The following is a 24,079-nucleotide window of genomic DNA, read 5'->3' on the forward strand; positions in this document are numbered from 1 at the left end:
CTGATATCTTAACCATTTCTACTGCGATTGAACTGATTTACATGTTCATTGTTTGTTCGGGGGTGTTAAGTACCTCTTGGGGGTTATCTGTTCAGATAAAGCCGCTAAAGGCTATATAAAGGAATGTGGGAAATTTGCTACTTCATGCCGTGGACGTCACTGGTTTTTACAATTCAAATAGGGTTTATCTAGAGCTATTTGGCACCTTCTGGAAAGATAAATTTGATTGCTATGCTACTGGTTATTTTGCACAAAGTGGCAATCAGGCAAGAAGATATTTTCATTTAATTTCTGAGTCATTCCCTTTTTATCTTACAGTAACATTCATTTATAATTGTAACTGTGCAGCTTTACTTTTGTTGAGTCAATTTTTTATCACTAATGAATAATTAAATGTTTGGATTTTGAGCGCCAAAATTTGTAGCTGTAATATTAACAGCACGTACAATGACAGAAGTTGTGACTCAACATATCGATATTGACATCGTAAATGCTGCTAATCAGCTGTTAACATTTTAACATAGCGGTACAAATTCAAATTTAAAACACGTTAACCATATACGTACGAAGTACTTAGTATTATAAATGTAAATAGTGAAAACCCTTGCACAAGTATTATAAGTTATATGAGTTATAGGTTTCTGCCTTATTAATAAAAATAGCATGTAATACTTTTATCATATATTTATTACTTTTAAAAATTAAATAAAAAAAATAAATGTTTAGGCCATCATGTAGCCTTAACATAACCCTAGAGATGGGCGTATCCAGTGTATGTCTGTTTTAGCATTGGAAAGAGTGTGGTATTTTACGCGAAATCGGCCACACTAAGAGCTTCTGTCAGAGCTATCGATAGTCCCGCAGCTCTAGTGGCTTAGTGCCGTTGAAAATTGTTGTACATAGTCAAGATATTGATTTTTGCGAGCCGAGAGAAAAACGCGACCCCAGAACCCCCGCCCCCTGCGCGCGACTAGTAGTAGTAGTAACGACTCACGGTCCTTCAAACATTACGCAGCCCAAGGTTCTGGAAAAAATCGAAGATTACGAGCAGAGCAACAAAAAAGGGGCAGAACGTGCAGAGCAAGCGAAGCGAGTGAAAGTGCCCGCAGTTCCGCAGTCAGCAAAAGTAGAACTCAAACTCGAACTCCAAATCGGGTTACAGTTCTTCAAGCCAATCCGACTCGCAGCCTCCCCTGAGCAGTTGAAGAAAATAGAAAAAGAACCCCCGAAAGAACCCCCCGCGGAGAAGGAACGGAGAAAAGTGCAGTCCGCGTAAGTCTTCCAAACGTAAACGTTTTAAAAATAGACACTCTCAGCCAGTCAGCCAGCAATCCATTGAACCCATTGATGAAATTGTTGATTAGATGATATTGACATTGAATTTGAAATCGAGTCTCGACTAACCCAACCAACCCGTTCACAGCAACTGCGTCGAGTGCCCCAGACCCAATTTAATCAGAGGAAAAGCAAAAGAGGCAGCAGCAGCCATGGCTTTCGCCGGACTCAAAAAGCAGATCAACAAGGCCAACCAGTACATGACGGAGAAGATGGGAGGTGCCGAGGGCACCAAACTGGACATGGACTTCATGGAGATGGAGCGAAAGACGGACGTTACCGTGGAGCTGGTGGAGGAGCTTCAGCTGAAGACGAAGGAGTTCCTGCAGCCGAATCCCACGGCTCGGGCCAAAATGGCAGCGGTCAAGGGCATCTCGAAGCTGTCCGGACAGGCCAAGTCCAATACGTATCCGCAACCGGAGGGCCTGCTCGCGGAATGCATGCTGACTTATGGGAAGAAGCTCGGCGAGGACAACAGCGTGTTCGCGCAGGCGCTCGTCGAATTCGGCGAAGCGCTGAAACAGATGGCCGACGTCAAGTATTCGCTGGACGACAACATCAAGCAGAACTTTTTGGAGCCACTGCATCATATGCAGACCAAAGACCTCAAGGAGGTAATGCATCATCGCAAGAAGCTGCAGGGCCGGCGGCTTGACTTCGACTGCAAGCGTCGCCGGCAGGCCAAGGACGATGAGATTCGTGGTGCCGAGGACAAGTTCGGTGAATCGCTTCAGCTGGCCCAGGTGGGCATGTTCAATCTGCTCGAGAACGATACGGAGCACGTCTCCCAGCTGGTCACCTTTGCCGAGGCACTATACGATTTTCATTCGCAGTGCGCGGATGTCCTTCGAGGCCTGCAGGAGACACTGCAGGAGAAGCGCTCCGAGGCGGAGAGCCGGCCACGCAACGAGTTCGTGCCCAAGACGCTGCTCGATCTGAACTTGGACGGCGGTGGCGGCGGCCTCAACGAAGATGGCACGCCGTCTCACATTAGTTCGAGCGCCTCGCCGTTGCCCTCGCCGATGCGCTCGCCCGCCAAGTCGATGGCCGTAACGCCGCAGCGCCAGCAGCAGCCCTGCTGCCAGGCCCTCTACGACTTCGAACCGGAGAATCCCGGCGAACTGGCGTTCAAGGAGAACGACATCATCACCCTGTTGAATCGCGTGGACGACAACTGGTTCGAGGGCGCGGTGAATGGCCGCACTGGCTACTTCCCGCAGTCCTACGTTCAGGTGCAGGTGCCCCTGCCCAATGGCAACTAGGCTGTTCCTGTATTCCTCGTATTGATCCTGATCCCGCACTCCCATCCCTTAATCTATCCCATCCTATCAAACTGGCTGAAGACGTACGTAGATCGCTGATTGGAGAACAATAACCTTAATGTTGGTTTCGCCACAAGAGGCGCGAAATTGGGCAGCCGAGCCGATGCAGAAGCAGCAGCAGCAGCAGAGGCACATAAATGCAAATATATATATAGTTGAATTAGACGAGCAGGTTACTACGATTACGGATATTACGATACGGCTTAGCTAGCACACAGCAGGCTAAATTCATGGTGGCCATAGAGCAAGCTAACTAAATTTTATGTGCAAGATTATACCAGTTGGCAACACAATAATTAACAAATTAACTACGAGTTAAATTAATGTACGTATTAACTAACTAAATTTACAAGATGTTACGCGCGCAATGCCACTTCCTTGCGTTTTTAATTTTGATTCTCAAGCGTCAGCGTTGTTGTTCGTTGCAAGTGCGAACTTTTAGTGCTACTTCACACAATAGATCACGAATTAGAACAGTTGGCCGGCGGCATAAGCAAACAAAACACTAGCTAATTAACTAAATTACCCGTAATCTTTATCACCCACGGATGCGCGTCTTTTTTGTCTTTCCACCTGAGTTGTTTTTACCTTCAAGTCTTCGACTTTTATCCGGTCTCATCGTTGTAATTTAAACCTACCTATGCCAATGCGCTATCTATGCAAAGTCCCTTTATAGGCTAACGCTACGTATCCACATCATACGCCCACATATATTTATTATATACCCGAAATACCTATACCTACTCTACCTACGTATATTTGTGCAAAAACAATACTCCCCACACTCTATTCTAAAAGGCATACGGAATACCGTTCTTGATGTTCGTTGTTCAATGTAAAGAATAATTCAATATTTCAAGGATGAAACAAGCGAAATTTGTATCCTACTTTTTGCTCCTTTTTATGTGTGTTGTTTTTTTGTTAATTATATACATAACAACTATATATATATATATTAAATGAAATCAAATATATGTATAAATATATTTATTAAGCGTATTATCTACATGTATATTTATTATTATGTATTTATTATAAATTATACTGAGCAGCAACGTAAACAATATAAAGAATATTTAAACGATGATAACAGATAAACAGTACTAGCGGCAAGTAAATGTAACAGAATCCTCCTAAACAATACCAACAAGCATAATACTAGTTAAACGATTTCCAAAAAAATGTTGATAATAATAACTTTAAACGTAAGCAAAATCCAGTCAAGTCAATCGAAGCATAGCAACACTTACAAACCTACTAACGCGTTTACCAACCGCAATTCTAGATCAAATATTTACATACTTAACGAGAAATCCAAACCAAAATCATACATTTTCGACGGCAAACCGATAAAATGATTAAAATAGTCTCATGTTGGAAAACAGCAACGGAAACAGCTATGCACGATATACGAATGTATATACGTTTAGGAAAGATATACACAAGATATATTTACGTATATGCAACTTGTGTTGATAATAAATTTGTTAAATGCCAAAAAAAAAAACATTTAACAGAATTATATTTGAGTGCGAAGATGAAACATTTGCCTCGTGGACGGACAGACTGTCAGTGCGAACATTTCCAGAGGACCCCATCTGGGGATCCTCAGCATCGCCTGGAGACTATCTTTCCATGCACACACACTTGCCCCACTGGACGGGCCGAACTTCAAACAATAATTATTGTAATTTTGCATTTGTGTGGGCGGTAACTTGAATAATATACATTATAAACCATATACATATAATAATAATTACGCTAAAACTGAAGACCCTAATTTATGCAAACCAAAATTAATAAAATTTAATTTTTAATGTGTCTTTCGTTCAAAGTCATAACTGAGAAAACACAAGCAACCGTCCTTTACTCTTTGATATTTGCCAGCTGACCTTAAAACGTGCTGCCTGTTGTGTAACACTGACTCGGATGCTGCTCTACTGTTGCTGGGCACGGGTGGGGTATGATGGGGGATCCGGAGGCGCCACCAATAAACTACAACAGAAGCATGGAAATCTTCGATTTTCCACACAGACACACGAGCGGAAAGCAGAAAGCGGGAGCCACTCCCAAGGCCCCTCCCCCACTGGCCCAGTGGGCATGACATTGAAACGTGACGCAGCATCCACCCCCTGGAGCCCATCCCCCAGCCCAAAGTGGCTGAGGTCATGCTGCCAGGACACGATAGGGAATTCAATCTTCTTCTTTGACATTTCTGATTGCCGTTTCTAGGCATTGCGAAGGTGGAAATCAAGGCAATCTTTCGCCGTGTTTTGCTTGTTTATGAAAAGCATTTAAAGTTTTCCTTTAATGTAAACTTTAAAATGTGTTCAAAGAACCCAAATGCCTCTAGACAAGTGTTTGTATCATATTATTCTCGTTATTTTCGAAAACATTGCTCTTTTTATTGGCTATGATGTTCACAACTGTTTTATTAATAGCTGCTTATGGGTTGTCCGCTCACTTCAAAGTAAAACGAGTATAATTATCAAAAGTGTTACAGTTTACTTTATTTTGTTATTAAAGTTTAAGATTTGGAGCTCGATCAGGTAAAAATTAAATTATTTATTTCTACCTTTTGCAATTCTATTTCTATGACCGAAACTGTAAAGGCATGTGAAGTGAAAAACAATGGCATGGTTGAGTTATCAGCACTCTGAGGTGTTTTTATTAGACGTGCGATAAGACAACAAGCCCAATCTATAGAATACTTAGTCGGACCTACCTATGTCAGGACCACATACTCCTCATACTGGCCGAGGACCCTTCGCTTGGACCTCTGCAGCGCCTCATGGCCCAGGGTCAGGCAGGCAGGTTGATCCTTGAAGACGCCCTGCTCCTGGAGGACTGCGTGCGGAGCACATCGCCAGGGATCTTTGGTGGCCACCTGCCAGTCGAAGAGCTGCTGACGAAGCTGCTTGAGGGTGCCATTGTACTTGGCCTTCTCGGCCAGATTAATGCGCTCCAAGGGATCCGTCTTCACGTCATACAGCTCCCATTCAGGTCTCTGGTAGTACTGCAACAACGATCGATACCACGGCAGAGTTTGCTTGTTGAGCGTGGCATTCAGTATTTGCTGGAAGGTTGGGGAGGTATAAAAGTCCTGATCGATGGGGAAGTCTGCCCAGTAATTGACGTTATGGATAAGCTTATAGCGCCTGTTCCGCACCATTCTCATGGGATAGGCCATGGTCACCTCGTGGTAACTGTGACTACCAAACACCGAGTCGCTCTCCTTGATCGGAGGTTCTTCCCGCAAAACAGGGAGTATCGACCTCCCAACGATCGTGGTGTCGTTCGGTCGGGGAATCTGAAGGGCATCGAGTACACTAGGGTATATATCCAAAAGACTAACCATGGCAGCAGTGGTTTCATGATGGCGATCCTCCTTCTTTGGGGAGTTTATGATCAGGGGCGACCGAATACCATGCTCATAGAGATTGGTTCTGCCTCCGGGAAATGGTGGTCCATTGTCGGAGGTATAGATCACGAGTGTCTGATCTGCCGCACCGGCTGCTTCCAGCTCCTTCAGCATCAGACCCACTCCCTGATCCAACCTGGAGATGGTCATGTACTGAGCAGCCAGTTCCTGACGCACCACGTCCGTGTCAGGCAGCCAGGCGGGCACCTCCAGGTTACGCCAATCGTAGTAGATGGGCTTCCAGTCGGGAATGCTGCCCATACCATCCTCACCGCTGCCCCAACGCTCACAGAATTCTCCAAACTGCGGGGTGATGTGGCCACAACGATGGGGATCATGGAAGCCCACCATCAGGAAGAAGGGTTTTTTCTCGTCCTTGGCCTGCTTCAGGAACTGTCTGGCGTACTCCTTCATCCGGGTGATGTTTCTGCCAATCTGGTTGATTGAATGCTGCTCCTCTGTTTGCTCGAAATCGAAACGGAAATTAGAGGCAGCTCCAACATGTTTCTTGCCAATGATGCCGCTTAAGATCCGTCCGCCACTTTGATCACGGATTAAGTTCGGAAGTGACCCTGTCTCCGGAAGAACGTTGAAGTTGTGGACGCCCTGATGGAGCCCATACATTCCGCTAGAGTGACTAGCCTGGCCGGTTAGCAACTGCGTGCGACTGGGACTACAACTGCTCACCGAAGTGAAGGCGTTGTTGAAGAGCAGTCCGCGTTTTGCCAAGGCGTCCAGATTGGGAGTTTGACAGAATTTGTTCAGATATGCGCCCAATTCGAAGCCAGCATCATCAGCCACGAGCAGCAGGACATTCTGAGGGCCAGCGGAGCAACATCCGATCAGCAAAAGTGGAACAATCCACCGGAGGAGTCGCATGCTGAATAAATCCAGTGCCAGATCCAAATTAAATGTAGTTGAAGAACAAGAACGAAGAACAAGGCGACTCTTCAGTCGACGTCAGCGTACTAAAGTCCGGCTCAAGAGAGTCCGATACTTTTAAGTACCCACAAAGTCTCTCATTTCTCCGTCTCCGTTCAAGACGCTTTCAAATCCATTCCCAGTTCCAGTTTTAATCTCACGATCCAAACAAATGCTCAGCGGGAGCACACCTATAGATAGGTACGTTCACATTGCCCGACTTTCTTTGTGAGCGGGCTTAGTACAGTCCACACACGATATAGAAGATAGATTAGACGAGAATGAATCACAATATTATAGTCGAGTTCCCATTAGATGCCCGTTACTCAGCTAGTCGGAGTGCGTACGAGAAAGGTCAAAATTCCCTTGGACATATCGATTGAAATTGGCAAGAAATATAATTAAATGAATATATTACAATACATTTTTCCAAAGTGTGGACGTTTCAGTTTTGGGCGGATTGTGGTTAGAGTGAATGTGGCTAAAACGTTTGCTTAATTAATACTTTAGGATTTTTTCGTGGCTCATATTATATTTAAACAGACTTAACACTATTAAAACGGAGCCGATGAACTATGGTAAAAATATAGTATATAATTAGCTGTGTGGTGCTATAGCACTTTGTAATTTATACCTGGTCATATAATAAAAGCCTTTTTTCTTTGTGACAGACATGGAAATTAATTTAAATCATCCAGATCTTGCATGACTCTGGCCATTAGTTGATCAACACGTTGTGGTTTCCGATTTTATCTTGCCCCATGGAGAAGATAAAAACAGGCCCAGTGTCGCCAATGGAACCAATCCCAAAGTAAAATGCTGTATGAGCAAAAATACATCTACAAATAAATGCATGTTCTACTAGGATGGTCTACGTCGGCATGCGCAATTTCTTCCAGCGCCTAATACGTGTCATCAGTGGGTTAGAAGGCTCTTATGTAAGTGGACAACCCCCAAAATGAATCATTGGCCGACTAATTTTAGCCAGCCAGCAGGAACAGTTAAAGCCACCCCTTTTGCACTACATCGGTATGGAAAATTCGCAAGAACATGCGATTCAATGTTTAGCAATATAATGAGTTATCCAAATTTTCCGCAGCATGTTGCCAAGAGATTTTCTCAGTCGCTGGCAACAAGCCATCAATCCGAATCAGCTGGGCCAGACTAAAACAGCTGTTGCAACGTGTGGCAAGTGTTGCATCAGCCAATCTGAGCCGGAGAGAGTTTCACTCGCGTGGAGAGAAAGAGTGCGAATCTGTATTGTTTGTTGTTGCTGCATGGCAGGCCGCCAAACCAGTTGCCCTACACCTTATGGAGCGGACATAGCTGACATGTGTATCTATGAGTAGTTATACTTACATTTAAACTCCTCTAAATGATCATAAAAGCCTACATTTCGTTTCACAAAATTCAAATATAAACTATAGTTACGTTGCGCTGCCTGTTAATTGATTCCAGTTTATTAACCCTTTTAGATATAGGCAAACATATTTGCCATGACTTACAACCATAATACCTACGTTTCTAAATTATCTGGGTGCAGAGCACGCTATAATCCTTTTTTAGCTCCCCTTATCTATGGTAGCCATTTTGGTCGTCTTGATAAGAACAGTGCGACCAAAATGCTATCTATGCCATTTCTGATTGTCGCGAGCCAAAAAATATAAACGGCTATGAATAATCTGTATTCGTTTTGCACAAAGTCTTAAATTTGTTGTTTATTTAACTATATGTGTAAAAAATTTTATATTTAAGTTGTTATATTAACTCAATTGTCTTTCATGTAGTATTTGGCCTCAAGTTGATAGCCTAAATTCTGATGTGAATACCTTGTTCTCCAGAACTTAAAAAAGTGGATGCTAATGCGTCAAAAGCGAGCAGTGTACGTTGTACTATTTACACCTTTTCCAGCTGGTTTAATCTACTTCAAAACCAGCTAAAGGATTGAACGAAGAAAATCTGAGGAGAAGAGGCCCACATACCCGAGTGGCCCATCCTCCGCATCGCAAAAAGAAAGAGATCCGACGTGGAAAAGTTTCGGGGGCACGGCCATAGAAAATAGACACAGCAGCTGAGAGCGCGTGAATGTGAATATGCGATGTGTACTGGGGCTGGGAATGGGCCTGAGGGAAGGGTATATGGACGAAGTGGTGGAGGGGTGGAAACCCGGCGACGACGTCAGCAAAATTATATCAACCCCGGCCAGCGGCAGCCGTCCAGTGCCCACAGTTCAGTCAGTTAGTAACAAAACTTCGTCGCGAGCAGAACAACATTTCAGTGAGTCAAGGCAGACAGAGCTTTCAGTGTGCAAATCACCGTGGAATTTGTGAAATTTTCGATACGTGTTTTGTAACCACATCTTAATGGCATCAACATCTGAACGTCGTTACAAAGATTTCTTATTCATAGAACAGTAATTTCTTTTCGTGTAAAACGTACCAGATAAACCCAACTTTGAGTGCAAAGTTCAGAGTGATTGACAGCGTGAAAATCATTTGCGAGAGACGCAATAAATTGGCCGAAATTAAACAAGTTCTATATATGTACATATATGTACTTTGCATACAGTATCTCAGATAAGAGTTGTATCTAGATGCTATATAGATAAGCGCGTGTGAACCAACACTTGACGAGTGCATTAAGCATACGACCGAGCTGCACAAGTGGTATCACTATAGCAATCTCTTTAGCTGTCAGCGTCTGTAAAAAAAAACCCATTTAAAGGCTTTCTGCCCCAATATTATGTTCGTTCTGCCTGTGGTTGGTGCAACAATAACAGCAACAGCAGTGTCGAGGAAAAGCGGATATTCCAACATCGCGTCGCGCAAGAACGTCATGCAACATTCGCCTGTCGTTGTCTTCATGTGTGTGCAACATTCGCAGCAGCAGGTTCCCATGCTCAACAACTTTATGTGTATGCGTATGCGCGGCTGGCATAACAACAAGTACTACTGCAACAATTCGATTAATATCGAGACCTCCACGATCGGCACTGGTACTGCTGGCACTACGGGCACTACAGGCACTAAGATCCTAAGGCGCTCCAAGTTGCTACGAAAGAAGCGGGACTTTAACCGCCGTCGCCTTATCCGCCGCACTTCCTGCTGAAGCCGATTCGAATCAGTCAACGCCACCAGAAACAAGGAGCAACAAGGATCAAGTTTATATTTGTGCCGTCATCATTGGAACCTGCTCCACGAGGCAGCAACATGATGGAGGGTAAGCAACTACTGGCCACATTTCCCACTTTCCCGAAGCCAGCAACATTTGTTGCCAGACTATTGTTGCTGACAGTGTCATTGACACTGGGTACACTTTTCGTCGAGTATAGACGAGCCCTTCTCTTTAGGCCTAATGTAACCGCACACCGTTGATAGGGTACAGCTATATTTTTGTTGCTGAGGTGTTTAGGTTATATGTTAACACATGCCGCTTTAAATTATAACTTTCAATAGGGCTTTTAAACTGGTTTTTAAGGGCTTATCTATTGATGTGAATTCAATCTATTGAATTGTGGTCTTTATGCATTTTTAATAAAGAACGTATAAAACATTCATGATGATTATTAATGATGATGGTAGGGAAGCTACTGTTTGTTCCAAAAAATATGTAGCCTCAAACTTAGTCATAATTTTTAGCTACCACTCTATTAGATCACGTTCAAGATAAAAGTGCAAGATAAGATTTCCGAATCGAACAAGGAAGGGGCTTTATAGACCAATTGCTACCCATCTATACAAATGCTCCACCTTCCCATTTCCATTCCTTAGGGTCGAAAAACGCTCACTCATCGTGAAAAGACTAAACGGAACGCTACGTGTTAGTCATTTAACGTGGTAAATTGCCAACTGAGGCCGCCTATTGTTGTTGATGGACGTCTTCGATATTCGAAGATCTCGTGCCAGTCGGTGCGCGATGCAAGATTGTCGCTGGAAAGTCAACTTGAAAAATTCCACGAATTTTGCACGCCTATGTGGGCTGGCAATTAGGCTTCTCTGCTGTTGGGGGCTAAAATCATCGGACGTGGCCAAATAATCAAATGGCCCCCTCTATATACATAAGTTCGTACTTGTGTCTGCAGATCAGAGCCATTACAAATATCACATGATGACAGTTTTGGCCAACCGCTGTGGCTCATTTTGCGCTTTGGCGATTTCTGTTTTTCAGCATGACTCACGGATTTCTAAATTATCAGTTAAAGCTGCTATAAGTACATGTGTATGTATGTATGTACATCTGTATATTTGTATAGGCTTGTACGCAGATGGAAGCTCTTCGATTCCGAGAATTCAACAGCTTTTATCTGCGCACACATTTCAAGAGAGCTGACTAATACCATAGCATGAAAGCTCTCCGGTTTTAATGTGGGCGAATGAGCTTTAAGAAAGAGAAGGAGTATAAAGAAATTTCCCAAGTTCTCATCTCCAACGTATTTTACATTGTCGTGGGGTTCACAGTATATTATTATAAAAGGGCATACAATCTAGCAAATTAATGAAATAATATGGTCTGAACTGTTATAGACAACCAATAAACGCAGTTATTTAGGCTTATGTATTAAAGTTTCATATGACGATGCAGTGTTCTTAACTGTGGAGTTCTGTAAAATTCTTGAAGCAATGAAAAAGTTCATAGCTTAAATAAATAACTTTTTATTTAAATACATTACTGATAAAAATTTACAGTTCCTATAAGCAACTGAATTATAGTATTAATCTAATAAAAAAAAAGTATTTTTAAAAATGGGAGATGATTAATATTAAGAAATATCCATTGATTTTACCTAAACTCAACGTTACATATTTCTCGTCTGTATATTCATGTAATAGAAATAATATAATTTTGAGATAGGTCAGTAGATAAGCATTTCAGTTCCCAAGATTAAACTCTCGTCCAACCAAGCAAACGATAATGACACATGAGAAAAAAAATACAGCTCAAAGCTAAAAAGCAGTTGAACTTGCTCACTCATGAATATTTAGTCTCACTTAAATGTACTTTGCAATGTTTGGATTAAACTATAAGTAAAACACCGGCCGGCTGTGACAAGCAGCCCAACTTGTAGCTCATTTATGTCAGGGAAATTTAAAAAAAAGCAGGCCATCTGGCGACAATGGGGAAATTTAGTGCCCTCTTGCTTGCGCACTACGTATCTCACTGTGCGCGTATCTGAAATACACAAAGCTCGCTGGCGCACACCGATAAGGAAAAGTATCTGGCTATGGCAAACTGGTTTGTGCTTTTTGAATTTCACAACGAATGAAATTCAGAGTGCCAGGCAAATCCAACAGTTTTCGATTCTGTTTGCAGCTCGCAGCTTGTCGTCGTCGCCTCGCACAGTTCAAAACGTAGTGAATACTCCAAGCAGTCGGTTGACTCACAGCACCACAGTGAAATAGGTCTACATTGAGCTGCAACCGCATACGGTGAAAGCCTATTAGAACCAGCATATAACTAAGTTCCTGTCACAAGGAAACCCAGTGCAAAGACTTGGCAGTTGTTGTTGTTCATCGCGGAACAACAACAGTGGACATTTGTCGCTATCCCAAGAAGTAATCCTCCAGATCCGAGCAACGGCCGGACTTGAAACCATATCCAAGTGGTGGTGCCAGGAACCACCCAACCTATTGCGTAGCAGGAAAGACAAGTGAATTAGCGGTCGGGTTTTCCAAAAACCAGACCACCGCTCTTGAAGACACATTCACCGAATTTATGTAAGTAGAGTAAAGCAATCAGCATTCCATATGCTAAGGCATATACTATATGCACATAGTACTTACTACTTAGTATAGGGAGCTTTAGTTGTTTTTTTCAACTTGTACGTCGCCATATTGAATCACTTACTGTGCACTGCTGACGTCAAATGCCTTGAACAAGCGCAGATACAGATACAATCGAACTTTACACGTAGGGGATTTTTGTGAAAACATTTAATTTGAATTCGATTTCTATATATTAGTGTGTAATTAGCCAAAGCTCGCGTGTGCTTTTCGGGGAATTTTTCCACCGCATGAGTTAACTGCTTTCTGGTGTTGTTTTACCGGCCGCACGAATTCTAGATATCTGATCGCGATAATTGTGTAGCCACACGAACGTGTGGCTCAATTATCTAAGTGACAACTAGCGGCAATCGGCGAGCGGGGAGCGGAGGGTTGCCAACTGCTGATTAGACCCCCCACCCGTACCCGTACCACCCATATGGCGTTTAAAGACCTGTTGCGATGGGTCCGCCATATTGTTGTTTTTGCCAATGCTGTTGTGAAATTCAGAAAAAGCTTTCGCAGCACCAGCCGCCCCCAAAAATTGGGCGTGCTATTATAAGGCTCTTATAGACAGACGCCTTATCTGACATTTAAAAAAGGTGCTCCTATCAAACAAGGAACTACTTATTTGGTTGGGAAAAACAGACTTATCTTGATTTGTAACGGGAATAACGAATCCCTCCTATCAAAATGCTTGTGGGGCCTATAAGTAATTTGCGTTCTCCATTTCTTTGCTTACAGCTTAAGGGGAACTTGTGTCGACGACTCTTTTAGAGCTTGTTTAGAGGGACCCTAACAATTTCATTGTTTCTTTCTAACGGTCAATTAAAAGTGAGTATCCACATCCTTTCGCCTCCTATTATTAAGCCATACCTCATGATTGCCCGACTTACTTATTCCTTGCACCAATAGTTTCTAAGAATGTTTTATGAAAAAAGACAAAAAAAAAAAGAAAAAATAAGAAAAAAGGAGTCATTCCATAGAAAAAAGGAGCAATTCCAATCAAAAAAGGAGCAATTCCAATAAAAAAGGAGCAATTCCATTTAAAAAAAGAGTAATTCCAACAAAAAAAACAAAGTAAACAAAAAAGGAGTAATCCATGTACAAAATAATGAATAAAAGGAAAAGATTTTAAAAATATACAGAAAGAAAATGGAAAAAAATATGGAAAAAGGCATAAGAAAAAAGGAAATCACACTAACAAAGTGGCCAAGAAAAGAACACCACCCACATAACCACCCTCTTAACCACCCATCTCGACACGCAAAGCACCAAACATCCGAGCTGTTGAAAGTCGCCAAACATGATGGTCTAGAAAATCGGTCGCCAGGCGTATCCTCGAGATCCCTGCGACACCGAGGTCCACAAACACCACTTGTACATTTGCTAACCCACCCAAGCCACAAAGATATTTTGAGGCGCGAACTCCCCAAAAAGGATCGCGCTTCTGCCCGTCCTCGATCTGTGTAATAACAAAATCTTTTTTCTTTTGTCTATTTTCTTTCACATAAAAATGAAACAAATATTACGAACACTCTTAACTGCGCTTGCTCCACTCATCGCCAAATCCTGTCCGAATCGATAAAAATTATACGAATCCGTATAAATATTGATATCCTGTCGAACCGAAACCGATTAAAAACGAACCGTACACCGAACCGTAAACTGCCCGATCGCATTGAATTCGATATTGTTGGACAACAAAACAGCCACGTTCAAAATGGCATTCTCCGTCGAAGCCCAAACCAGCCAAGCCAGGCCCAAGAGCGAATCAAACAACAGCATCCCAATCAACCAAGACCAGAGCAACATCAACAACATCCTTAAGAGCAACCCAAACCTTTCTGCTGCCGGCGAGACCAACAAACAACAGAGCAACGCCAACGAGGAAGGCTACCGAAAATCCGAGAGATATAATATTGATGATCCAGGAGCCAGCACGAGTACAGGTGGCACCCAAACTCGAGGCGACAAACCGGGAGGACAACGCAGCATACCAGACTCCAGCGGCTGGCGCGACAAACTCGTGGCCCAACTGCTCCTGCTCTCAGAGGAGAACAAGGCCAACGGAGCCTACGAAGGATTCGCCTACTTCAACGATCACCACAATACCGATCGTGATAGACAGCAAGCCCAATCCCAGAATTCTGCTGATAAGAGTGCCCACAAGCAACAGCAACAGCCTAAGCAGCAACAATACTCGCAGCGTGACAGAGCACAGAACGCCTCGAACTCGCATTATCAGAATACCCTTTTTACCAGGGTCGGTACCAACGCGTCCGCCAGCCAACCAGGCCTCGCCTTCACCGAGTTCTTTAGTAAATCCGATAGGTTCGGCGAGGAGGTGCCGTATCTCAACGTACCCAATAACTGGGACGCCAACATCCCGATCGCAACCAGAAACGGTGGCAGGTTTACCGACTACGGCAATGGTGAACCAAACGGTCCCGGTTTCGTCGAGCGCGCCTCAGACACAGACCCTGGCAGCCATGGCTGGTATCCAGCTGACAGGTGCGGACGAGCCGCCATCCCGCCGGGATATGAGTGGAGCAATGCCTACTGCCACAGTTGAAGAGATAGACGTTCCGGTGTTCATTGATGGTGAGTACTGTGTTTTGTGTGTGTGTTGCCTGTGTACCCAGCACTCTCTCATTACTGTTGCTTTGCAAAACAAAATACTAAAAAGCGAACAAATGATTTACAATCAGTTGGAGAAAGAGTCAGATACCAGGCATCGAGCTCTGGCCAGGATCCCCACGATCTGGCGCCCGTGCTCTGCCAAGGACGTCGAGGTACAGTCACCACGTAGCGGACGAAGGCGAAGATCACAGTGCAATGACCCATTAAAGAAACGAGTGAAAGACTGAGGGCGGTCTGGGGGCCAAGGCGTCCCCACTGCGCCCATGTTCTCGGTAAATGGCAACGTAATTACTCATACGATCGATATCTTCAGGATATTCAATCTATGTACTTCCATTTATCGGTCACGTCTTTCCCCAACTGTTTCCCTCACTTCAGTAATCCATCTCAAAGTAAATCCTCAGTTAGCCTCAATTAGCAATTTGTCAACCGAAACCCCATCTTCTAGGAAACCGAATTTGAAAACAAGACTATTTTGAACTAAGTTCTTTTCCATCTCTGGCAACTAGATATATAAAACGTAAAGACTCCATTTATTTCTGCAAAATTTGCTACTGCGTTCATAATTAACATGTATCTTAAAGATGGATAAGCGCTGTAATCGAGTAATCTCACCTGGTTATAAGGCAGCATTCGACATCTCTTGAATATTTTAATATTTAAATTACATTACAATGTAAAATGCCCACATCATATATATAGATATGTATGTAATGTGAATTGCCTATATGTGTCAACTTTCTCATAGATTTCCACTATTTTATAAAATTTTTCTTTTTTTCCTCACCTAAACTATTTTATGTTGGCCTTGGAAAGGCATTTTATAAGAAAGTAGTATCACTTACCTGTTATGTTTTTAGATGCCAGAAGAATATGTGAGACTTTTCTTTTAAAAATTGACAATTGGATTCACTTTTTCAGATAGAAGTTGTTTTGGTTTTAAATTTTATAGCGTCAATGATTTTTTGCATAGCAACCAAAACTGCGATTCAAGGTCTCCTTTCCTTTGTTACAAGCTCTTATCATCCAAGTTGATGCTACGCGTTTGAGGTGAATCATTTGAATGGTACCATTCCCACAACTAATTGCGCAGCTAAGAATCCGTTTTGGCTATCTGAGCTTCAGCACCCGAAGAGTACGAATAAAGGCGATAAGCTTGTAACTTCTGAATAGTACATATGTATCTTTCGTTACGACGACAGCTGATAAATACTTCGCTAATAGGTGTTTAGATGTACTTAAATATGTATAGGTCATCAGATTGAATTGCCCAATCAGAAACAGAGGTAAAATCATACCACCAATTATTTACATACACGTATGACAAATAATTGCTATCCGTTGACAAAATGCATTTTATTCGTCGCCGATAAGCTGGCCGATTTCTATTTCGTTTTTCACAAAGAGAGTTCGTTTTTTTTACTTTGTTTCTGGATTCAAATAAATATCACCTTTTCAAGGCTATTATATGTATCTCAAATTCATTAAAATTGCATTACAATTATTGAATTATGTACAAACATACTTCGGATAATTCGTTAGTCTTCAATAAGTCGGGTTTTCAATGCAAGGATTGCATTTTGATATACTCAAATAATTGAAATATCGGATAATTTGCCGAAAAACAATGTATTCCTTTACAATTAAACAAAGAGGCTCGTCGGGTTGTGACGTCAGAATCGAGAGAGTGCAGCAGCTGATTCATGACCCAAATTTTTGCGGCACGTGTTTCTAGCCGGCTAGTCCAATATTTCTATTTACTCAGTATTTACTCGATTACTAGTCGAGCTGATAATACTTTTCAGAGTATTTAAGTAGTAATGGGTAGCAGAATGTTTAATTTAATTTCAATATCCTATTCTTCTCATACAACTGTTCCTCTAAGGCTTATTCAATATTTATTGTGAAATTCAATAAAATAGATCTGCGAAAATATAGCGACCAACACAGACACCTGCTTGTGTGGGTGTGTGTCCTCTCGCTGCGTCTTCACTCACGCTCTCTCAGCGAAAGAGATAGCTATAGTGTCTAAGCGGCAGTGGTAGTATCTCACAGATGCAGATACTTTTAAACTCGACTGAGCGGCTTTCATTCTCTGCGTACATATGAATGTGTGTGTGTGAGTTTGTTTTCTGAAAAATGCATTGCGTATACGCACTGTTAAAACTTAAGGAATATTCATTTCGTTATTTTGATGTTTGGTTGCAGATTTTTTAGTATAGTTGTTTTGACTGTTGTTTTTAGACAAAAAATACGATTTTTTCACTTTGGTGATCTTGTAAATAGTCTAAGGTCGAACGGTAAGTGCACTTTCTCTTGGGAATCGCAGTTCTTATTAGACAGACACTTCCATAAATGGCAATATTATATTCCCGAACCTTCCTCGATCTTGTGAAATTCGAGGGGCAATTGTATTGGTGCAATCCGAACGGTTAACTTTGTTTTCGACGGCCTATGCCGGTCAAAAATCTATGTAATTGGCAGAAGAACACTGCGCTCAACGCAGAAACAGAAAGAGAGCACTGTCGCTCCCACCTTGGGATTGAACTTGCTGAGGGTGTGAGCGAGACGGCCTGCTAACTTGTTGCGCCGTCAGCTGTGCTGTGTCGGTGTTTGTGTAGCACATGTGTACTGTGCATCTCGCTCGCTCGCTCGCTCCATCACTCGATCTCTCTCTCTCTCAATATCTGGAGCCGCAATAGTATCACAGTATCTGAGCAGTTGGTTTTTAGACGTCGCAGAGTGCAGAAGTGTTTTTGGTTTGCGGGTAAATCTGAGCCGAAATAACACACTTAGCAGACTTAAATAAACGCAAAAAAGGTGAATATTTTAAGGAACTTAAAATTAATAATACATTTGATAGTTTTCATTGAAAATCGGATTGGGATTGGTTAACGATTTTAAGCGATCGCCCCACATTTAACCACTTTTTTTGTTTAATTTTCGCATTTCTCATTTTTAGATTTACATACATGCCAAAAATTATGTTTTTGTTCTTGAAAGAAATAAGAGTTTGTCTAATGCCATCCCCTAACTTGGTGACCACACAGACGCGCGCACACACACACTCAGGTGTGGCAAGCGCGCACATGAATGATCATGTCCAATTTTCATGTGGTTGTTGTCAGTTGTTATCGCACAATGCGTCACTGTATGAAGCAGCCGGCATATTGGGTTTCTTTTGAATGTGTCCGTGCGAAGGGGAAGAAATAAAACTAGAGGACTGTTGGCCAAATTCAAGCCGTAACAATTGGCGAAAGATGTAATGGAATAATAATATTATCTTTTTTTGTTATACATCAACAAATGCGTACATATTTGCATTTTTATTTGCCGACACGTTTTTGTTGTTTTGTTGCACAAATTAAATAATGCATTAGATTTGAATTTACCCTTTCCGCACTTTTTGATTTTCTCGTTTTTATTTTGTATTTTCTTTTGTTTTATCATTTCGTTTTTTCTTTCCCCTCATTTCGTGTTCCTTTGGTAATTTCACAACAAACGGCGAGTTCACTCGTTTTGTATAATACAGCGTGTAGAGTGTGTGTCGCGTCAAATAACACAGTAGCGCCGCCATGGCGTAGTAGTGCGGATTAAAATGGGAACTTGAAAGTGACACTATGTAGAATATATATGGCGTAGATATTTATCTACATGACGTACTCGTAACATTAAATAAGATGGATGAGTCATTAATAACAAAATTTACATATTTAAAATATTTTTTTGCAATCAACATTTAACTGATACCTCACCCCTTTCTCCAAATAACAAAAAATTTGGTACCTAAAACTAAATTATGTTTACGCGCATCCATTTAGCACGATCTGCCTCAATATTAAATGACTTGTACTAATAAATTAATTTGTTTACCACAGAATACCTGCAAGACATAGAAGCAACGTCATCGACGTGCAGCAGCGAAAACGGAAAGGAGATTTTTACTGAGACGGATATTCTTGACTTTGATATAAACATGTTTGCCGAGGAGGATCTGATTGAGCTTGAGGGCAAGAAGACGGATCCCTTCAGTCCGGCGATGGACACGATGAACAACGACAACCTTGAGAACGACTTTCTACTTATGGATGACCTGCCGAACGAGGAGGAGACTTTCGACATGTCATCGATGCTCAATAGCGGCATCGACATCAACCAGGAGCAAGACCTGGACCTCATCAACATATTCCAAAACTCGCAGCCGACGGCCATGCTCACTGGTTCAGAGGACCCCTACCTGGCCAACTACTCGCAGGCCACATCTACATCCAGCACCACCAAATACATCACAGAGGAGCCCCTGATCGCCGACATGGCCAGCTTCGACAGCAGCAGTGTCTTTGGCTGCAGCCAAGAGTCGCTCGGCTTCGGCCTTGTGGAGGACGTCAAGCCCAGCGGCAGCTTTGCCAGCAGTGGCGGCGACGTCGCCGTGGCCATCGCAACCCCCATCCAACACATTACCAACCTCAAGCGATCTGCTCCGGCCCCCGTAGTAGAGGCGCAGCCCAACAAGCGCCCACGACCGGTGCTCAAGATCAGCACTGAGATAACGCCCGTATTCAGCCCGACCACGCCAGAGATTATCAACCAGCTCCTGAATGATGACATGGTAAGTATCTGTGCAAAACAGATCCAAATAAAATGTACCAAAAAAGTCCAAATTACCATCACGGGCTAACTTACTTGTCTTCTCTAATTTGCAGTTCGAGGCTCCCACAAGTACCAGCACCAACAACACCACCATCAGCAGCATCATAATCACCCATGCAGACATCGTAGAGGATCTACGCAGTGCCGAAGAGGAGACTACCACCGACTTCTCGGCGCCTAACACACCACACAGTAGCTACTCAGCCAGCTCCAGCTGTGCCGCGCCCACCTGCCAGACCGGATTTGGTGGATTCCTCACTGCTCCCGCCTCGCCCGCCTATTCAGTAGCCAGTACCTCCGTGTTCAGCCCTTCGCCAGCCGGCGGTCTCGGCGGCAAGAGGAAGCGCGGTCGTCCTGCCAAGGATCATGCCGACGGTCCCGATCCCGAGCTTATGTCCCGCATGAGCAGCGAGGAGAGGAAGGCCTACGAGGACAGAATCAAGAACAACGAGGCAAGCCGCGTCTCGCGCCGGAAGACGAAGAAGCGCGAGGAGGAGGAGAAAAGCGCTGAGGATGAGCTGGTGGCAGAGAATCTGCGACTGCGCGCCCTGGCCGACGAAGTGGCATCCCAGGAACGCAAGTTTAAGTTGTATCTGATGGATCGCCAACGGAAGAACAGCACCTTCGTCAAGCAGGAGCAGCACTGAGATTCTCGTAGCCATAGAATAGATAGACCTACTGTCGTGACCTAAGATTGTCGCATATTGCGAATCATAAGCATTAGTCATAGTACCCTCGTCGTCATCCATTTGTTTAGTTACTTAAGTTGTCGTTGAAGAAGTCGAGAAGCAGAAATCAAATTTCCATCTGGACATCAGTTTCGCACGAAATGATGTAAAACCTAAATCATTTAAGCCACTTATTAGGCATAGTGATGGCGCCCATTGTGCGCGAGGCGTGTTTAACTTTAATTTTACTTTTATTATGTTTGAGAAAACTAAAATTTTTTGTACCCACATATATGTTTTTCGTCCTATGCGTAATCAAAAAACAATCAACAAAAAGCACAAAAAAAAATATGATTACGAGTTCGTATGTTTTAACCCCATTGATGAACAAAAAAAAGTTAAAAAAATGTCAACAAAAAAATATGCTATTGTTAAGAACAATTGAAATGTATATTTTACAGATATCAACTTATATAACCGTAATTGTTTGAATAAAGCGTGTTTCAATAAACATGACAAAATCAACAAACTTTGTAAATTTTTAAAGATTTGGCTACGTTCTTAATTTTTAGCTTAAAGTGCTTACAGAAAACACAACTGAGTTCATTGTTAAAGTTTTATTGAATTTTAAACCATATTCATGTAAACATACGCTATTATCGTAAACTAAGGATTGCACTGGCTTAAAATTTGGATCAACTGCCTAACGGAATTAACTAAATGGGCAAAGTAACAAGTTGGGGACTCAATTGGAATTGGGGTTTGACCCCATCGAAAACGGCGATTTGGGCACGACAACTTCGCGATTCGAGATTCAGCCAATTGTGCGGGTGTGATTCCCGGCAATTACTCCACCACTTGGATTTGATGTGAAGTGGATTGCGGCAGTGCAATTTGCTAGATGTTTGTTGCGTGTGGTGGCAGTAAATTGCAATAGCTGCTGCTGTTGGGTAAACATTTAAAGTGGCTTCGCGCGTCGTTCTCGGGGAAGTTGATTTAAGGGCAGGGTTTTACGCCTGCTGCTCTTTAGAACTATAATTGTAGTGGAGGAAGCGTAGTCCCTGGATCGATTGGGCGGTGGCATTGGTGGCGTGGCAGGCAAAGAGCAGCCAATTTCTGGGCTGGACCTTGTAGGCAAATCGCATGAAGATGCACGAGTACAGGGTCAGAGCTGGAATACATCAAGGGTTAGCATTTCTGAGGGAGCTACCTAGTTACGGAACAAAAAATATGCTTAGTTTGCCATTGTTTTCATGTCATTATGTGCTTATTATCTCGGGGACACATTATCCGGAGGATATGCATAAAAATGATGACCAACTTGAGCTTATTTTGTTCTCAGTGCAATCTTATCGGCAGACGTTTCGACAGTTTCCCTATCTGGCTTATCAGGCCATATAGAGTGATTTGTTTAGAACATATCACAGCGGCTCTGATTACGACATCTTAAGCGGAAACTTTCGATTGCCAGTCGGGCGTGTATGGGTGCCAGATGGAGGCCAAAACGCCGGAGATATCCTTACCCAATGTCATTTTGCCGGAGATGAATTTGGGACTCTTTTGTGTGTCGGCGAGAGCAGCCACAGGAATACCCCAGTTGGCCACAGGGCCCCAAAAGTGGGTACTGTGGATAAGAAAAAGAATATTAACAATATGTCATATATGGTCAACTGATTACCACCAAACAAACCTCATAAAGTAATCCCGCCACTCTTTCGAGGCCGTTGTGGACATAGCTCTCCTGATCGACATGATGCTACCGATTTGTTTATTAAATATAACTGACCAGAAATGTTAATCAGAAGCGCACCTGGTGGAATAATTTAGATTAGATTGCCTCTGTCGCGCAATATAAATCCGAAAAAATCCCCTCAAGGTCTTACAGGTTGTTCGTGATGTTGTTGTTGTTGTGCCAGCTGTTGTTGCTATTGCTTGTTTACCGTCTGGAACACCTTGATCTAAAACACGATGAATTTTGAACTGCAGGCCGGGTTGCAGTTTTGGGAAGAGTGTACCTAAATATTCACAAGCTACGATTTATTTTTTGTTTATGTGTCGGCAGCTGTGTCACTCCGAAAGTTATATAAAATTAGTGAAACGAAAGGCAACGAGTTTTCTCTGCTGCGTCGCTGCCGTGCCGGGGTTATCGATAGCCCGAATATCGCTATTTCGTAATGGTCACACTTAGAGCTGGACATTGCATGAAACGAATGCGATAGTTTTTAATAATATAATAATAGATAATAAAATTACCATTTGCAACTGTTCATGCACTATGGTAAAACGTATATTAATATAATCTAAATTTCAAAAAAAGAATATTCTAAAACTTTAAACAGTACTAAGATTTAATCAAATAAAACTAATTTGTCTGCTTTAAAAACATAAAAAAGTAGTACATTATAAACATATATTAACATTACAAATTTTAAAGGTAATAAAATATGTGAATAGTTTAACGCAATTTAAATGAAAATTTTTCATGTTTTTAAAATTCCAGGATTTTGTTTTACAGATATATTTTTTTCTACAGCAAGATGTCCGATTGTCATTTGATTGAGTGTCAGTTGACAGGTGATCGCTGCAACACTCGACTCAACTTGCAGTATCGCTAGGTTTGGCAGAAGGACTTCCCTCCCTATTTCCGCCGAAAAGCGAATGCTTGATGTGCATTAAGCGCGCTAATTACAAGTGAGCGTAATGTGCATTTGCATCACATTTTCTGAAGTGCGGGCGCCACGGTTTTCAAGTGCTTAATCCACCACGCGCTTCCGCTCTTCAGTTAATACGTGCTCTTCCGGCTCCCTTTAAGGGACGAAGGCGAAGAGATTTGGGGCGATGGTTTCTGCGCCGACATCATGCGCCTGAGTCCTTGGCCGCGGCGGCAGAGGACCAAAGCAGCACAACCAGCAGCATCCGAGCACACAGCATCTAAACCCGAAACCAAAACTCTGGCTCAGTGTGAATTTGCGACTCGAGAGCGACGGCGGCTCAAAGGAAACTTGGCTCGGTAAATGGTCCTGAACGTAGGAATGTTGGCAACAACAACACACCATATCCTCTGTCTAAATAACAGCAACAACAAAGTGGAAAAGCGGAATAGGCAAATGGAAATTGTTGGCAGCCGATGCCGCTGCCACGGCTCTGCCAACTTGTAATCCCCCTGTGTGTGTGTGTGTGTATGTGTGCGTACGTGCCAGTGTTTATATGTGGTCAGTGTGCCATTTTGCAAGCATTTTTCAAGGAAAACTAAAGAAAATTCAAAATGTGAACAAAAAAAAAAACTCCAAGAATATCCAAAAGCAAGGCCAGATTTGTATTCCATTAATAAATATAACTACTTCGTCTTCAAATGTTGAC

At 42.7% G+C, this 24,079-nt stretch overlaps 4 protein-coding genes and 1 long non-coding RNA gene across 6 annotated transcripts; 2 read left to right on the forward strand and 3 right to left on the reverse strand.

Moving 5' to 3' along the window:
• The first annotated feature begins 866 nt into the window (after positions 1–866).
• LOC6535621 (endophilin-A) lies at positions 867–4,512 on the forward strand. Its single transcript, XM_002096213.3, has 2 exons — positions 867–1,272; positions 1,424–4,512. Exon 2 carries the CDS (start codon positions 1,488–1,490, stop codon positions 2,595–2,597), a length of 1,110 nt encoding a protein of 369 aa, XP_002096249.1. The 5' UTR covers positions 867–1,272; positions 1,424–1,487; the 3' UTR covers positions 2,598–4,512.
• A 785-nt stretch (positions 4,513–5,297) lies between these two features.
• LOC6535622 (N-sulphoglucosamine sulphohydrolase) lies at positions 5,298–7,067 on the reverse strand. Its single transcript, XM_002096214.4, has one exon. It carries the CDS (start codon positions 6,955–6,957, stop codon positions 5,383–5,385), a length of 1,575 nt encoding a protein of 524 aa, XP_002096250.1. The 5' UTR covers positions 6,958–7,067; the 3' UTR covers positions 5,298–5,382.
• A 1,260-nt stretch (positions 7,068–8,327) lies between these two features.
• LOC120321758 lies at positions 8,328–19,273 on the reverse strand. The gene is made up of 3 exons (XR_005561485.1): positions 16,599–19,273; positions 15,868–15,871; positions 8,328–8,338 (listed from the first exon to the last, which is right to left on the reverse strand). It is a non-coding gene; the product is annotated as an uncharacterized LOC120321758 (long non-coding RNA).
• LOC6535624 (mucin-5AC) lies at positions 14,539–21,244 on the forward strand. The gene is made up of 3 exons (XM_002096216.4): positions 14,539–15,362; positions 19,280–20,010; positions 20,105–21,244. The coding sequence occupies exons 1-3, from the start codon at positions 14,684–14,686 to the stop codon at positions 20,696–20,698; spliced, it is 2,004 nt and encodes a 667-aa protein (XP_002096252.2). The 5' UTR covers positions 14,539–14,683; the 3' UTR covers positions 20,699–21,244.
• Positions 21,245–21,321: 77 nt separating this feature from the next.
• Positions 21,322–22,859, reverse strand: LOC6535625 (mitochondrial pyruvate carrier 1). Of its 2 annotated transcripts, none has more exons than XM_015191751.3 (4): positions 22,603–22,859; positions 22,410–22,529; positions 22,243–22,343; positions 21,322–21,890 (listed from the first exon to the last, which is right to left on the reverse strand). In XM_015191751.3, the coding sequence occupies exons 2-4, from the start codon at positions 22,469–22,471 to the stop codon at positions 21,730–21,732; spliced, it is 324 nt and encodes a 107-aa protein (XP_015047237.1). In that variant the 5' UTR covers positions 22,472–22,529; positions 22,603–22,859; the 3' UTR covers positions 21,322–21,729. The 2 variants fall into 2 exon arrangements, with proteins under 2 accessions (XP_015047237.1, XP_002096253.1); XM_002096217.3 differs by lacking the exon at positions 22,603–22,859 and adding an exon at positions 22,530–22,548 and having other exon boundaries at positions 22,410–22,475.
• Positions 22,860–24,079: the final 1,220 nt, after the last annotated feature.

Source organism: Drosophila yakuba, chromosome 3R, assembly GCF_016746365.2.
Source record: "Drosophila yakuba strain Tai18E2 chromosome 3R, Prin_Dyak_Tai18E2_2.1, whole genome shotgun sequence".
Classification (NCBI taxonomy): domain Eukaryota; kingdom Metazoa; phylum Arthropoda; class Insecta; order Diptera; family Drosophilidae; genus Drosophila; species Drosophila yakuba.